At 39.2% G+C, this 15,586-nt stretch overlaps 1 protein-coding gene and 2 pseudogenes across 3 annotated transcripts; all 3 read left to right on the top strand.

The window, feature by feature from the left end:
• The first annotated feature begins 516 nt into the window (after window positions 1-516).
• On the top strand, window positions 517-8,957 carry LOC310691660 (olfactory receptor 11L1-like; annotated as a pseudogene). The gene is made up of 2 exons: window positions 517-546; window positions 8,128-8,957. The product of its transcript is annotated as an olfactory receptor 11L1-like (transcript).
• LOC310691025 (olfactory receptor 6F1-like) lies at window positions 5,219-6,216 on the top strand (annotated as a pseudogene). The gene has a single exon. The product of its transcript is annotated as an olfactory receptor 6F1-like (transcript).
• Window positions 8,958-11,813: 2,856 nt separating the features above from the next.
• Window positions 11,814-12,767, top strand: LOC310691659 (olfactory receptor 6B1-like; the record flags this gene model as incomplete). The annotated part of the gene is made up of 1 exon (XM_083471519.1): window positions 11,814-12,767. One exon carries the CDS (start codon window positions 11,814-11,816, stop codon window positions 12,765-12,767), a length of 954 nt encoding a protein of 317 aa, XP_083327645.1.
• Between the last annotated feature and the right edge of the window lie 2,819 nt (window positions 12,768-15,586).

Here is a 15,586-nt window from a genome sequence, read left to right as displayed (position 1 = left end):
TTATTCCACACATTTAAGAGCAGTTCCCCTTATTGTGGATTTGTGGGGAGCCAGATATGTTGCACAACAGCACAAGCCATTTCTTTCTTTTTTACTTTTGCACCCTGAATTTGCCAGTCAGTGATTGAATCCTACCCCCCAAATAATGGCAGTTTGAAAGTGCCCATCTTCAGAGTCAAGAATTTTCTGCAGATTTTCTGCAGCCCATAAGAAGTGAACAAACATATTACATAGCAACTTGTCAAGAGATGCAGCAAAACCAATGCAAGTGCTGATTTAAAATGGCCCTGCTAAAAAAGATGTGTATATGGCACAATGGTGTATGTGTGTTGAGTGATGGTTGCTTAATTCTTGTGTGGGGGTGGGGGTGGGTGGAAACCTATTTTTTCAGTTACTCAGTATATTACTTCCTATCTATAGATGCAGCATTTGAAAAACTCAGAATGGCAAAACGGAACAGGTATCACCGAAATCATTCTCCTGGGATTTAGGAATGTTGAGAACTTGAATATACTCCTCTTTTTGTTATTTCTAGCCATCTATATTGTGACTCTGTCTGGTAATCTCCTCATAGTTGTACTTGTCATGGCTGAGCAGCACCTTCACACTCCCATGTATTTCTTTCTGTCAAATTTGTCCTTCGTGGAGATATGCTACACCTCGACTATCTTACCAAGAATGCTGAACAGTTTTCTTACAGGGGACAAAACCATTTCTTTTGTGGGCTGCATCCTACAGATGCATATATTTTCCACCTTGGGAGCTACTGAATGTTACCTCTTGGCAGTGATGTCATATGATCGCTACCTAGCCATATGTAGACCATTGCATTATGTCACACTTATGGACAACAGAACATGCATCCTGCTGGTTTCAGTATCCTGGTTAATTGGGTCGCTGCTTATAACCATCTTAACATCTTTGTTGACCCAGCTCACTTTCTGCAGTCAATATCAAATTGACCATTTCTTTTGTGATTTTACACCTGTAGTAAGACTGTCTTGCAGTGATACCCGGGTTATTGAAACTGCAGCATTCATAACATCATCCATCGGAATTCTACCCACATTTCTCATAACTGTAACATCTTACATTTTTATCATCAGTACAATCCTAAAAATCCCATCTGTGACTGGGAGGCAAAAGGCCTTTTCTACTTGCTCTTCTCATCTCACTGTTGTTTCGGTTTTCTATGGATCTTTAACCTTTGTCTACATCTTACCAACAAGTGGTAAATTCAAAGATCTAAATAAGGTTTTCTCCTTCTTGTACACAATTCTAACTCCAATGGCAAATCCCTTCATATACAGCCTAAGGAACAAAGATGTAAAGGATATTCTTAGAAAAGCATTGTGCCAATTTGGGTTTTGTTCCTGTATTCATTGATATCAGAGAATACCAGAAATAAGCACTGGTGCAACTGCTGTTTGGACATTGTGGATTCCAATCCCCTCCCTGCATCACCCTGATTCAATACTGTTGCTTGGATTAGTAAAGTGGCTGTTGACTTGAATTCTCAGAAGATCGTTCAATTGGTTGATCTGTAACCAATCCAAGTCTGAGTTGTTTCTATTTCCTCTCAGTTTTTAGTATGCTACTATATTGTCTTCATTGTAAAAATGGTTTAAGGTGTAATTTAATACGCATAAAATGCATTTTTGTAGGCATTGTGTTTGAAAACATTTTACAAGAAAAGTTTGCATTAGGCACAAGTGGCAAACTCTGATGCTGATGGAAGCAAGTTGCTTAGGATCTATCTGGCACTAGAAAAAGGAAAGTTTTTGGAACTGTATGAAGGACTTAAAAGAAGATGGGACCACATTGCTTGCTGTTAAAGAGCTATGTGTTACTTTGTATTTTGTTATGTTTCTTTGTAAATATTATAAGGCTGTGTCCAGTAAAGCTTTGAAACCCATTCTTGTGGTGGAGAGCTATTCTTATCTATCTATCTATCTATCTATCTATCTATCTATCTATCTATCATCTATCTATCTATCTATCTATCTATCATCTATCTATCTATCTATCATCTATCCATCATCTCCCATCTTTTTCCCTGACAGGAAAAAGTAGTGCTAAAAGTATCAAAGCATATTTTTGTATGTATTTTTAAAATGGGTCATATGCAAACCACAATCATTTGATATGTCCTTGATATTACCTTCCAAAGTGACTTCAACATCATATATTCAAGTCTATTTTTTCTCCTAGATTCTGTATGATTTATTTAGATGCAACTGGAAAGCAATGAGAAAGCGAAATCAATCAAAGCCCATAACTTTCATCCTTATACTTGAATAATGAAGATATTTGGGTTTTGTTTTCTATATTGTTTCTACATATCTAACTTGCAACCATGGCTGGAAACATCTTTATTATTATTCTAGTAATTCTTGATCAGTATTTTCACACACCCATGCATTTCTTCTTAGGAATCATATCCTGGCTGGAGACTTGCTACAGCTCAACCATCATGCCAAGGATGGCAATCAGCTTTCTTTAAGAATCAAGCAGGAGTAATGTGAAACAAAACTGTCCCTCCTACTCTGCCTCTGCACTGTTTTGTGCTGAGCCACTTCTTGATAACTGTTCCATTTGTCTGCCATATGGGTCACTGAGTTTCTCTCACTTTCTGATCTCCCAACTCACTTACTAGCTCTTCCTCATCCAGCCAGTCCCTGACACAAAGATTCAAATGGAACAAAGTTGTATGTTCATATTTAGCCAGCCAATGGCCATGTGACTTTATAATGTAGTATTTCATCTATCCTCCAATTTGGCGGCTTTCTTTTTGCCATGGCAAAGACCAAACTAACTAGTAATCAAGTAAAAAGCATGGAAATAAAATCAATAAGACTACAAAGAAAAATCAACACTACTAGACATAAACTAGTCCTAATGGAGAGAGAATGAAATTTCTAATTGGCATGCTGAATAGTGGTCCTGTATGAACATGGTGCAGCCCTGGAAGTCTCACTATGCTAGCCTAGAAGGATCATTCATTTCATAAAAACCAGTATTCCAATTTATATTATGGAGAATGAAATGGGCAGATATCACTTAGTCAGAATACAGAATCTCGGCTTTGGATAACCCAGAAAGGTTTTTATAAATTATGAGTTCTAACAGATTTTATTTTTTTTTGGTAGTATGCATATTTATGGATTTCTAAACTGTCCTTGAGCTTTAGATATCACAGGGTTCCCTTGAGTTAAACAAATCCATCAGGGATTTGCCAGGAAGGAAGTTATGGATATAGTGTTAGGAGAACCACTAATTTCCCTTATGATTTAGGCATTGACTTTTCTGTGTCGATTTCCCATTGAGATTTTGCAAGCAGATTAATAGGTTTGGATGCTTACATAAACTATGGAATGGTTGCATCTTGCAAGAGCTGACAAATATCAAGAAGAAATCCATCAAAATTTTCAGTGCAGCATCAGATTTTCAAGACTTCAGGGAAATCCTCCAGATTTATACTTGAAACTACTAGATGCAGAACAGTTGCTAACAAGACTTACATTCAAGATCTGACATGTGTTGGTCGTGCAGAAATGATGCTTGTGCAATTTTTCTGTGAGACACATTTTGGTGTGATGCAGAGAGGAAAACCCATAATTCTTCAAGAATCTGGTTTGTTCTGGCTTTAAGGTAAGGAGCACAGTCAACTATTTAAGCGCAATCCTATAATGTGTCTAATCAGTAGTAAATTCAACTAATTTCACTGGTGCTTACTCTCAGTTAAGCCAATATAGGATTTCAGCTTCTCTCCCTTCAAAATAGCTCTGAGAAATGAAAGCAAACAAATACCTGGGCTCTAATATTTGGCCCCTGGGAGGCATAGCTAAAATATTTTAATATTATATATTATTTTAATATTATATCATATTTTAACATACAAGACACATAGAGTTTAAATATATGGTTGGGAAAGGGTGTACCAGAACTGTGCAGGATCAGATCCCCCCACTTACCCGTTTTTAAGCAAGGGAATCTAATTCTGCTCCTTTGTGAGCAGATTCCCTGTATGGAAGGGAAACTGCTCATAAAAGAAAAGCAACCAGTACTGAACAGCTTCCAGATTTCCTGGTTGAGAGTTGTTAAATGGGAAGATCCAATTCTGTGCAGTGCTGCTTCAAGGGTCAGCAAAATGTAGAGGCCTGGCAGGACAAGTTAGAGGTTGGGAAACAAAGGCATCCACCTGCACCCATACCTTGTCCCTTGAAGATGCAGCTGCCCAGTAGGTCCCTCCATTTTATGCTTCCTCCTCCTCCTTTCTCATGCTTGCCTCTCCTTCCTGCCCGAATTCTCACACCCTGCAGTTCAGGTTTTAATTTAAGAAGCCCAGGCAACTCTTTCACCATGAACCTAAATATGTCCAATCAGCTGCAATCTTTGGCTCCCAGATAGAGCCAATTTGCCTTGGGTCAACTTGGAAACTACTTACCCCTGCTGCATTTAACAAAGAGTCAACATACAGCTTAAAAATGCAGTCGGGAATGAAAGCACCAGCACTGTGAAGGATCAGATTCTCCCACTTCCTAGCTATTAAGCAGGAGGAGCCAATCATGTATGGTGCTGTTCCTTCACAAGCAGCTTCCCTACAAGCAAGGCAAGCCTCTCACAAAAAACCTAGTGATCAGCACTGTGCGAGGTTAAAATTTCCTGGTTAAGAGCTCATAACAGAGAGAGTTTGATCCTGTGCTATGCCACTTTAGAGGGCAGGAAGGAGAGGCCAAGCAGGAAGATACTTCACACAGATACATTCTCTGTCAAAAATGTAGCTGCCAAATGGGTTTTTTTTCTCTTTCTCCTTTTTCTACCTCATGACAGTCTCTCTTTCCTGCCTGAAACTCCACTCCCTGACAGCCCAGGACAAAAGGATCCACAGTTTCCCCAACCCAACTCAGCTGAAGCTTGGAGCTCTCCAAATAGGTCATATTTAGCTCAGAATTTAAATCTCAGTCCAATCCTTTACACAGCCCTAGTCATTACCATTGTAATTCAATTTGTGTTTCACTTAATGTGAACCTCTGCTATATACATTGCTATTTGTTCTAGAAAAAGAGGTGCCGGAACTCACCATGAATGTCTCCCTTGCTGTCTTATAATGGCAATGGGGCCCACCATGAATGTCTCCCACCTGCTTATAATGGCAATGGGGCCGGAACTGAGTTCCAGTGACTTCTGGTTGACAAAACCCCCTGGTCATATATACATGTCAATGTTTTTCTCAATATTGTCTGTTCCCCCGCCCCCCAGATGTCAATGAAGAACAATGAGGAAGATGGAAATCAAACAGAGCCCATAACATTCATCCTCTTGGACTTTAATAATGAAGATCTGCAGGTTTTATTTTCTGTGTTGTTTCTACCTATCTACCTTGTGACCATGGCTGGAAACATCCTCATTATTCTATTAGTGGTGAATAATCAGCACCTCCACACACCCATGTATTTCTTCCTAGGAAATCTCTCCTGCCTGGAGACTTGCTATAGCTCAGCCATCATGCCGAGGATGCTGGTCAGTTTTCTGACTGGAGACAGAACCATTTCTGTTCATGGATGCTTTGCACAGCTGTATTTCTTTGGGTGTCTTGCAGGAACAGAATGTTACTTCCTAGCAGTGATGTCATATGATCGGTATTTAGCAATTTGCAAGCCACTGCATTATGTAATGCTCATGAATGGAAGAATTTGCATCATGCTTATTGTTGGATCATGGGTCAGTGGATCATTGGGTATTAGTGTCCTAATATATTTGGTATCTCAGCTAAGATTCTGTGGGCCCAACAAAATCAATCATTTTTTCTGTGATTTCACCCCCATGGTAAGACTTTCCTGCAATGAGACAGATTTGGTTGAACAGACAGCCTTCATTGTCTCCTCTTTAGCCACACTACCTCCTCTTCTAATAACTGTGTCATCTTATGTGTGCATTATCAAAAGCATTTTAAGAATCCCATCCACCATTGGTAAACAAAAGGCATTCTCTACATGTTCCTCTCACCTGACTGTGGTTGCTTGCTTCTATGGTTCGCTGATGATAGTCTATGTCTTACCAAACATGAGTTCCTTAATGGACCTGAAGAAACTATTATCTTTGTTGTACACTATGCTCACCCCTCTGGTCAATCCCCTTGTGTACAGTCTGAGGAACAAAGAAGTAAAAGATGCAGCAAAGAAAACTTTCAAGCTGCTTCAGAGAGCTCACTAAATTTCTGGTAAAAATGTGGAGTAGACCGTTGCCACTATTGGCTTTATGATGTCAATGTTTTACTGGGACAGATTCTGATTAATTAGCATATTTTGCCCCTTACCTCTTTATCAAAGCAGGAGTTCGACCTTGTATGAATTATATAGCTTAGCTTCATATTGGTATTGAGTCCAGCATCAAGAGAAAGGATTATAGAATTAATCCTTTGGTTTATTCTTGTAGTTTATCCTTGTGGTTGTGATTTACAACAAGAGAAACCTCGCATTGCATCATAAAACTATCTAAAAAGAAAAGAGGAATCTGAATCATATGTTGTCAGCCCATTGTTCCACTGTGTTGCCAGTACTGACTGATGGCAGCTCTCCAGAATTTCAGGCAGGACTCTCTGCTTAGCCCAATTCAACATGGAAATAAAAAATCATTTTTCTATTTTTTATCATCCTTCTTAGACAGACCAGACTTGCATATGTGACTGACCGCTACTCCCCATTTCCTGTCTTGAACCAATACACTTATGCTTCCTGTTATAAAAAAACCCCTTCATATTGTATGTTTTAATCAATCTTAAACAAAGCTTAAACAAATTTGATGGGGGGAAAATGAGCTCAAACAAATTTAGCTTAAAGAAGTTGTGTTCACAGCAGTGGTGGAGTGTAAGGTACCACTGCCTGGGGCAGGTGCACAGGGTGCCCCCCCCCACCCAAGGGGACAAGGTGAAGAGGGAGCCTGCTATTCACAAAACAATTTTTTTATGTTTTTATGTTATCCTCATTACTAGAGAACTGGGAGTTTCTTTGATCTCAACAAATCCATCAGTGATTTGCCAGGAAAAAGCTTTGACATTAGAAACACTAATAATTTCCCTCATGAGTCAGGTGTCTCCTCTGTGTTCATTTTCCTTTGAGATTTTACAAGCAGATGGATAGATGTGAATATTAACTTAAGCTATAGATTGATGATATTCAGCAGTAGCTAACCCATATCCACATATCCATAATCCACATTTTCAAAGCAGCACTAGATGGCCACAAAATCTTCCAGATATATATTGAAACATACTGGATGTAGGACTGTTACCAGCAGGACATACATTAAGTTGATGCCTGTGGAAATAATGATACTTGTGCAATTATTTCCATGATCTACAATTTTGGGTAAATCAGAGGAAAACTCAGAATTCATCTGGAATCTGGTGAATTCTGGCTTTAAGGTAAGGAGCACATGAAACTTTTCCAGGCAAAATCCTCTATAAGTTTCTTCAATAGTATGTTTCGCTAACTGCAGTGAGACTTACCCCAAGTTAAGTGAGCATAGGATTTCTGTGTTTTTGTTTTTTTTAAAAAAAAAACCAAAAACCTGTAGTTCTCAGAAACTAAGGAATATACTTCCCCAAAATCTTTATGCAGCCCCTCCCATCCACTTAGTGGCTCAGATGGTTCTGGATTTGTCTTTGGATTAGAAGCTCTACTGACTGTTGCACAAATTGACATTGAATTCAAAGTGATTTGCTTAAGAGTAGATATGTATTGGATTGGATTATGCTGTAAGTGTGTCAGAGATTTGACTATAAAAATAGCAGCGGATAGCTTGTGTCAATGATATCATATTTGGATCGCTGTTGTCAGTGCTGTGATGTAACCCAATACAGAGAGTTTTGTTTGCTTAAATGCAGGTTGAGTACAAGCTACCATCCTTTAGCATGTCATTGATATAATCCTATGAATTAAAGTGAATCCAGAATCAAATGCTCAAGTCGAATTCTTTCCTAATAATGTCTTATTTATTTAGATGCAACTGAAAAACAGTGATAGAGATGGAAATCAAACAGAGACCATAATGTTTATCCTCTTGGACTTTAATAATGAAGATCTGTGGGTTTTATTTTCCATACTGTTTCTGCCTATTTACCTTGTGACCATGGCTGGGAACATCCTCATTGTTATTCTAGTAGTCCTTGATCAGCATCTTCACACACCCATGTATTTCTTCCTGGGAAACCTGTCCTGCCTGGAGACCTGCTACAGCTCAACCATCATGCCAAGGATGCTGGTCAGTTTTCTGTCTGGGGACAGATCCATTTCTGTTCATGATGCTTTGCACAGCTATATTTCTTTGGGTTTCTTGCAGCTACAGAATGTTACTTTCTAGCAGTGATGTCTTATGATCGTTACTTAGCAATTTGCAGGCCACTGCATTATGTGATGCTCATGGATGGCAGAATTTGCATCATGCTCATTGCTGGGTCTTGGATCACTGGCTCATTGGGTATCAGCATCATAATATTTTTGGTATCTCAGCTGAGATTCTGTGGTCCCAACAAAATCAATCATTTCTTCTGTGATTTAACCCCTGTGATAAGACTCTCCTGCGATAAGACTGATTTAGTTGAAATGACAGCCTTCATCATCTCCTCTATAGGCACTCTGCCACCTCTTCTAATAACCATATCATCTTATGTTGGCATCATCAAAAACATTCTAAGAATCCCATCGACCACTGGTAAACAAAAGGCATTCTCTACATGCTCCTCTCACCTGACTGTGGTTGCTTGCTTCTATGGTTCGCTGATGATTGTCTATGTCTTACCAAATATGAGTTCACTGAGTTATTTGAAAAAACTTTTTTCTCTGTTCTACACTCTGCTCACCCCACTGGTCAACCCCATTATATACAGTTTGAGGAACAAGGAGGTAAAGGATGCAGCAAAGAAAACTTTCAAGCTGCTTCACAGAACTGATTAGAATTCAGGTCGAAAAGTGTGGAGAGCATTGACTGCATTGGCTTCACAATATGAATGCTTACAAAAACAGGTCATTAATGTAATTAATTAATGTATTTTGCCTCTGCCATGTTTATCAAGGAAGGAATTTGAAAAAATAATTTTGTTTGACATGAATTTTACATTTTGGTTTCATATTGGTTATTGAATGCAGCATTGTTGTGTTTTGCAACGAAAGAAAGAAACAATCTCGCAGCACGTCACAAAATTTCCCAGAAATAAGAAAGGAAGGTTACCAATATAGACTCCAGAGTTTCAGGCACTGTGATAGTTCCCAAGTATGTAACATATAACTCCAGAATTCTAAATGCCTATCATATGTGATGCTATTCAAGCTGGCTTTGGGCAGCTAAGAAACAGGATGTTTAGGGGCATAGATTGCTGTTGAGTTTTTGACTGCAGGAAGGATCAATGTATAATTCCAAGCAAGCAACAAATGCACATCATTTGTTGACAATATGTGTGGTCAGAAAGGGTAAGGTCTGTCAACTGTTAAGTGTAAAACAAAAGAACAGAATTAGTATGAATAAGAACTTTTAAGTGATTCTGAAATAATACAATAATCTTTCATAACAAAATACACAGACACCTGCACATATTAGAGAAGTAACTGAGAAGTCAAATAATGTGAGAGCATGTAAATGGTTGAAAAAATGAAAAATAGGTGGTTCTGAAAATGGAAGGGAAATTGCTAAAGACTTAAAAAAAGAGCTGATGGATAATACCAAACTCCTTGTTGACAATGGGTTCAAGAGTCTGTTCCCTCCATTCTGTTAGGGTAAGGAACACACACACACACACACACACAGAGAGAGAGAGAGACAGACATACACATGCTTTGAACTATTCACAGGCACTTTATGGAAATTCTTAATGGACTTCTAAGATTTGGGGCTTTTAGAGTTAGGAAAGAGGTGGATGAAACCCAAATTTGAAGGGTTGATGCAAGACCTGAATAAATTAATTTCTGGCCCTCAAAAGTCCCACAATTTTAGTGAGAGAATAATTCATTTTGATTCTCATTTCAATGTGAACTTACCAAATTCACCCTTTCTGAAATAATACAAGAACCACAACATTGCCATCTTTAAAAAGCCTCCCTTTCTGTGTAAGAGGCTGTGTATGTGTGGCAAATATTTTCACTCCTGAACACATTTTTGCACCCGTTTTTGCTGGTTTCAGAGACAATGGAAACCAATGAAAACCCTATAGTTGGTCCTACTTAGCCCAATTCAACATGGGAATAAAAAGCATCTGTTTTTTAATATCCTTCATAGACAAGCCAGGCTTGCATATGAGACTGATTCCTACTCTCCATTTCCTGTTTAGAACTAGTACCCTTATGCTTCCTGTTATATATAAATAAACCCTTCACATTGTATGTTTTAATCAATCTTAAACAAAGCATAAACAATTTAGCTTAAACAAATTGTGTTCACAGCAGTGCCAGAGAATAAGGTCCCACTGCCTGGGGCAGGCACATGGGGTAATCCCCCCCAAGGCGGCAAGGCGCAGAGGGAACCTGCTGCAGCTTGCTTTGCAAAGTGATTATGCTGCTCCTCATTACTAGATAACTGGGTGTTTCTTGGATCTCAACAAATCCATCAGTGATTTCCCTGGAAGAAAGCTATTACAGTAGACATAGGAGTGCCACTAATTTCCCTCATGAATCGGGTGTCTCCTCTGTGTTCATTCTCCTTTGAGATTTTACAAACAGATGGATAAACGTGAATGTTAATATAAGTTATATATTGATGGCATTCAGCAATAGTTGACCCATATCCACAAGAGATGTATCCACATTTTCAGAGCAGCACTAGATGGTCACAAAATCTTAGTGATATATATTGAAACATACTGGATGATACTAGCAAGACATATATTAAGTTGATGCCCTTTGGAAATAAATAACGATACTTGTGAAATATTTCCATTCTGGGTGATACAGAGGAAAACTCAGAATTCATCAAGAATCTGGTGAATTCTGGCTTCAAGGTAAGGGGCACATGAAACTCTTCCAGGCAAATCCTCTATAGGTTTTTTTCAATAGTAAATTCTGCTAACAGCATTGAGACTTAGCCCAAGTTAAGTGAACATAGGATTTCAGCTTTTTTATGATTATTATTTAACTCTCAGAAACATAAACCTCCCCGAAAGCTTTATGCAGCCCCTATCATCCACCCAGTGGCTTAGATTGTGCTAGATTTGTTTTTGGATTAGAAGCTCTACCGACTGCGGCACAAATTGACATTGAATTCAAAGTCATTTGCTTAAGAGTAGATAAGTATTGTACAGTATTGGATTACACTGTAAATGTGCCAGAGATTTAATTCTAAAAATAGCAGTGAATAGCATGCATCAATCATATCATAGCTGAATCATTGTCAATGTTGTGATGTATCCCGAAACAGAAATACAGTCATACCTCGTGTTGCGAATGCTGCGGGTTGTGTGTTTTTGGGTTACGGGCACGCCAAACCCGGATGCACCGGAATGGGTTACTTCCAGATTTCGGCAATCACACATGCGCAGATACTCTAAATGTCACTTTTCGCATGTGCAAAAGTGCCGTATCGCGTCACACGTGTGCGCAGACACAGCAATGCGGGTTGCGAGTGCTGTGGGTTGCGAACGTGCCTCCCGCATGGATCACATTCGCAACCAAAGTTCTACTGTAGAGAATTTTGTTTGCTTAAGTGCGGGTTGTGTACAAACCCCCAGCCTTTTGCATGTCATTGATATAATCCTATGAATTAAAGTGAATTCAGCATCAAATACTCAACTCTAATTCTTTCTTGATATTGTCTTATTTATATAGATGCAACTGAAAAACAATGATATAGATGGAAATCAAACAGAGCCCATAATGTTTATCCTCTTGAACTTTAAGAATGAAGATTTGTGGGTTTTATTTTCCATACTGTTTCTGCCTATTTACCTTGCAACCATAGCTGGGAACATCCTCATTGTTATTCTAGTGATTCTTGATCAGCGTCTTCACACACCCATGTATTTCTTCCTGGGAAACCTGTCCTGCCTGGAAACCTGTTACAGCTCAACCATCATGCCAAGGATGCTGGTCAGTTTTCTGACTGGAGACAGAACTATTTCTATTAAAGGGTGCTTTACACAGCTGTATTTCTTTGGTTCTCTTGCAGCTGCAGAATGTTACTTACTAGCAGTGATGTCATATGATCGCTATTTAGCAATATGCAGACCACTGCATTACGTGACGCTCATGGATGGCAGAATTTGCATCATGCTCATTGCTGGGTCTTGGATCAGTGGCTTTTGGGGTATGAACATTGTACTATATTTCGTATCTCAGCTGAGATTCTGTGGGCCCAACAAAATCAATCATTTTTTCTGTGATTTAACCCCCATGGTAAGACTTTCCTGCAATGACACTGATTTGGTTGAAAAGACTGCCTTCATTGTCTCCTTTGTAGCCATACTACCCCCTCTTGTAATAACTGTGTCATCTTATGTTTGCATTATCAAAAAAATTATAAGAATCCCATCTACCACTGGTAAACAAAAGGCATTCTCTACATGCTCCTCTCACCTGACTGTTGTTGCTTGCTTCTATGGTTCACTGACGATAGTCTATGTCTTACCAAATATGAGTTCACTGAGTTATTTGAAAAAACTTTTTTCTCTGTTCTACACTCTGCTCACCCCACTGGTCAACCCCATTATATACAGTTTGAGGAACAAGGAGGTAAAGGATGCAGCAAAGAAAACTTTCAAGCTGCTTCACAGAACTGATTAGAATTCAGGTCGAAAAGTGTGGAGAACATTGACTGCATTGGTTTCACAATATGAATGCTTACAAAAACAGGTCATTAATGTAATTAATTAATGTATTTTGCCTCTGCCTTGTTTATCAAGGAAGGAATTTGAAAAAAATAATAATTTTGTTTGACATGAATTTTACAGTTTGGTTTCATATTGGTTATTGAATGCAGCATTGCTGTGTTTTGCAATGAAAAAAAGAAACAATCTCACAGCACGTCACAAAATTTCCCAGAAATAACAAAGGAAGATGACCAATATAGAGTCCAGAGTTTCAGGCACTATGGTGGTTCCCAAATATGTAACATATAACTCTAGAATTCTAAATGCCTATCATATGTGATGCTATTCAAGCTGGCTTGAATTCACCCTTTCTGAAATAATGCGTGAACCACAACATTGCCATCTTTAAAAATCCTCCCTTTTATGAATTTTCCAATGCACTTCTGACGTCACATAATATATACAAGAAGGCATATAATTAGTGAAAATATGCATTATGTTAGGGGTAATTTATTTGCAAATATGTGTATGTTGGAGATAATTGCATAGAAAAATGTTTGTATTTTGAGTAATTCTCAATAATTTTAAGAAGAGCCTGCTGCGTCAGGCCTTTGGCATCTAGTCCAGCATCCTGTTCTCACGATGGCCAACCAGATGGCTGTAGGAATCCACCAAGCAAGATTCAAGCACAACAGCATTCACCTTACCTATGGTTTCCAGCAAGTGGTATTCAGAAGCATTGCTGCCTCCAACTGTGAAAGGCAGAGCATGAATTTGTCTAATTCTCTTCTAAAGCCATCCATGTTGGTGGGTATCATCACATCCTGTGGAAGCAGGCAACTACGCACTGCATAAAGAAGTGATTTCTTTTATTTCTCCTCAATCTTTAAACAATCAGTTTCATAGCGTGTCCACAAGTTCTATTGTCAATAAGACTTCTTAAAATTAAATTGTAAACTGATGTGGAATTTTGGAAAACTGAAGCTATGATTGGGAAATTGAGAAACTGTGACTGAATGATGTTTATTCCCAGTTATGGTGCTGCGGTAGATAAAACCCACTACTGTGATGGTGGTGGAAATAATTTCCTATCTGATAATCAACTCCCTCTTTCCATGAGCACAAACAGGGCAATAACTTCCTTCCTCGGATTATCTGCATGGATTATCTGAGGGTACGGGTTGTGTGTATGCTATATGTATGTTTGAACAGTAGTGTAGGGTTTTCTTGGGGGGGATATGAAGAGTGGCAAGTAAAATAAATAAAAAGGCAAAGCAAATATCTTAAACACGCAGAATGATCAGTAGCTTCTGCCTGGTTTGAGCAACCTGGCTTGAAAAAAAAAACAACAACAGATCTCACATAGATGGAATCCTGATCTAAATTGGATGATGTGAGTTTTGAACAGATTTCTTCATGGAATTCATTGCAATCGCCCAAGAGAATATGCCAGAAATCAAAGGGGAATCATTGATTTCCCTTGTGCTTTCTATTTTTTCTTCTCCATATTCATATCCCAGTGAGATTTTTCAGATTTATAAATAGAACTGAGAGGTTAATTTATGTTATAGATGTCAGGAAAAAGCAACAATGCAAAAGCCAGCTGCAGGTGGCTGGAAAGCAAAACAAGAACTGTACTGATGGAGAAAGGGGGCAGTCCTTTCTCTGTTCTGAGCACCGGATGTTAGCTCAGAGTGTCATCTGACCTGTACTGGAAGTACAGGGGCGGAGTAGTGACTCTTCTGCTGAAGTCTGGAGGGTGCAGTCACGTTTCTATGTACTGCTGAATGACAGGAATAAAACATGTAAAAGGACTCCTGTCTGTCTCTTCTTCCCCTCCCTGGGGGAATGCAGGGAGGGAGAGGAGGAGGAGGGTGTGTTCTCCTCACGTCTGAGGAGAATCGCTGATTTATGACCTTGCCTGCCGGGAGACGCAGACGAAAGGTCAATAAGGATCCCAGCCGGACGCCTGGAGTGAGGCCAGTCAACCTGTGACCTCGGCTGGAATCCTGACAATAGATTATATTCAGTAATGGATGGCACCTCTGAAGAAGACAGCTATCTACATATTTATTATAACAGAAGATTCCAAAACTTCAAGAAAACCTTTCAGATAGATGGATTTTTTGCAGGATTGTCCCTAGTTGGAGGATTGTCCCTTTCATAAATTTGATATTTGTTATGTGCTAAAGAAGCTGTTTGGGCAATAAAGTCCATTATCCAGATTTTTTTTGTAATAGGAAAAACAACAAGCAATCAAGTTTTGAGGGCATTCTGGCTTTAAGGTAATGACACCTGAAAACTCTTTATCACCTGATTCAGAACCAGGCACATATATTTTCTCATATGTGAAGGTAAAGGACCCCTGACAGTCGCGGATGACTCTGGGGTTGCAGCGCTCATCTCGCTTTACTGGCCGAGGGAGCAGACATTTGTCCGCAGACAGTTTTTCCGGATCATGTGGCCAGCATGACTAAGATACTTCTGGCAAACCAGAGCAGCATATAGAAACACCGTTTACCTTCCTGCCGGAACGGAACGGTACCTATTTATCTACTTGTACTTTGACATGCTTTCAAACTGCTAGGTTGGCAAGAGCTGAGACCGAGCTCCAGCAAAGCGCTCTGATGGATTGTCTTCACTGAGACATAAAGGAAATAAGCCAAGATGCCACTGAAATTTGGAACTCACTTTCTGCTTTATTTTTGCCCCATATTGGGTGGACGATTCTTGCATTGCAGGGAGTTGGACTAGATGGCCCCCATGGTCACAGCTAGAGTCAATTCTATGATT

Source organism: Podarcis liolepis, assembly GCF_965112155.1.
Source record: "Podarcis liolepis genome assembly, chromosome: 13".
Lineage (NCBI taxonomy): Eukaryota > Metazoa > Chordata > Lepidosauria > Squamata > Lacertidae > Podarcis > Podarcis liolepis.
This window is presented reverse-complemented; position numbering and strand designations above follow the sequence as displayed.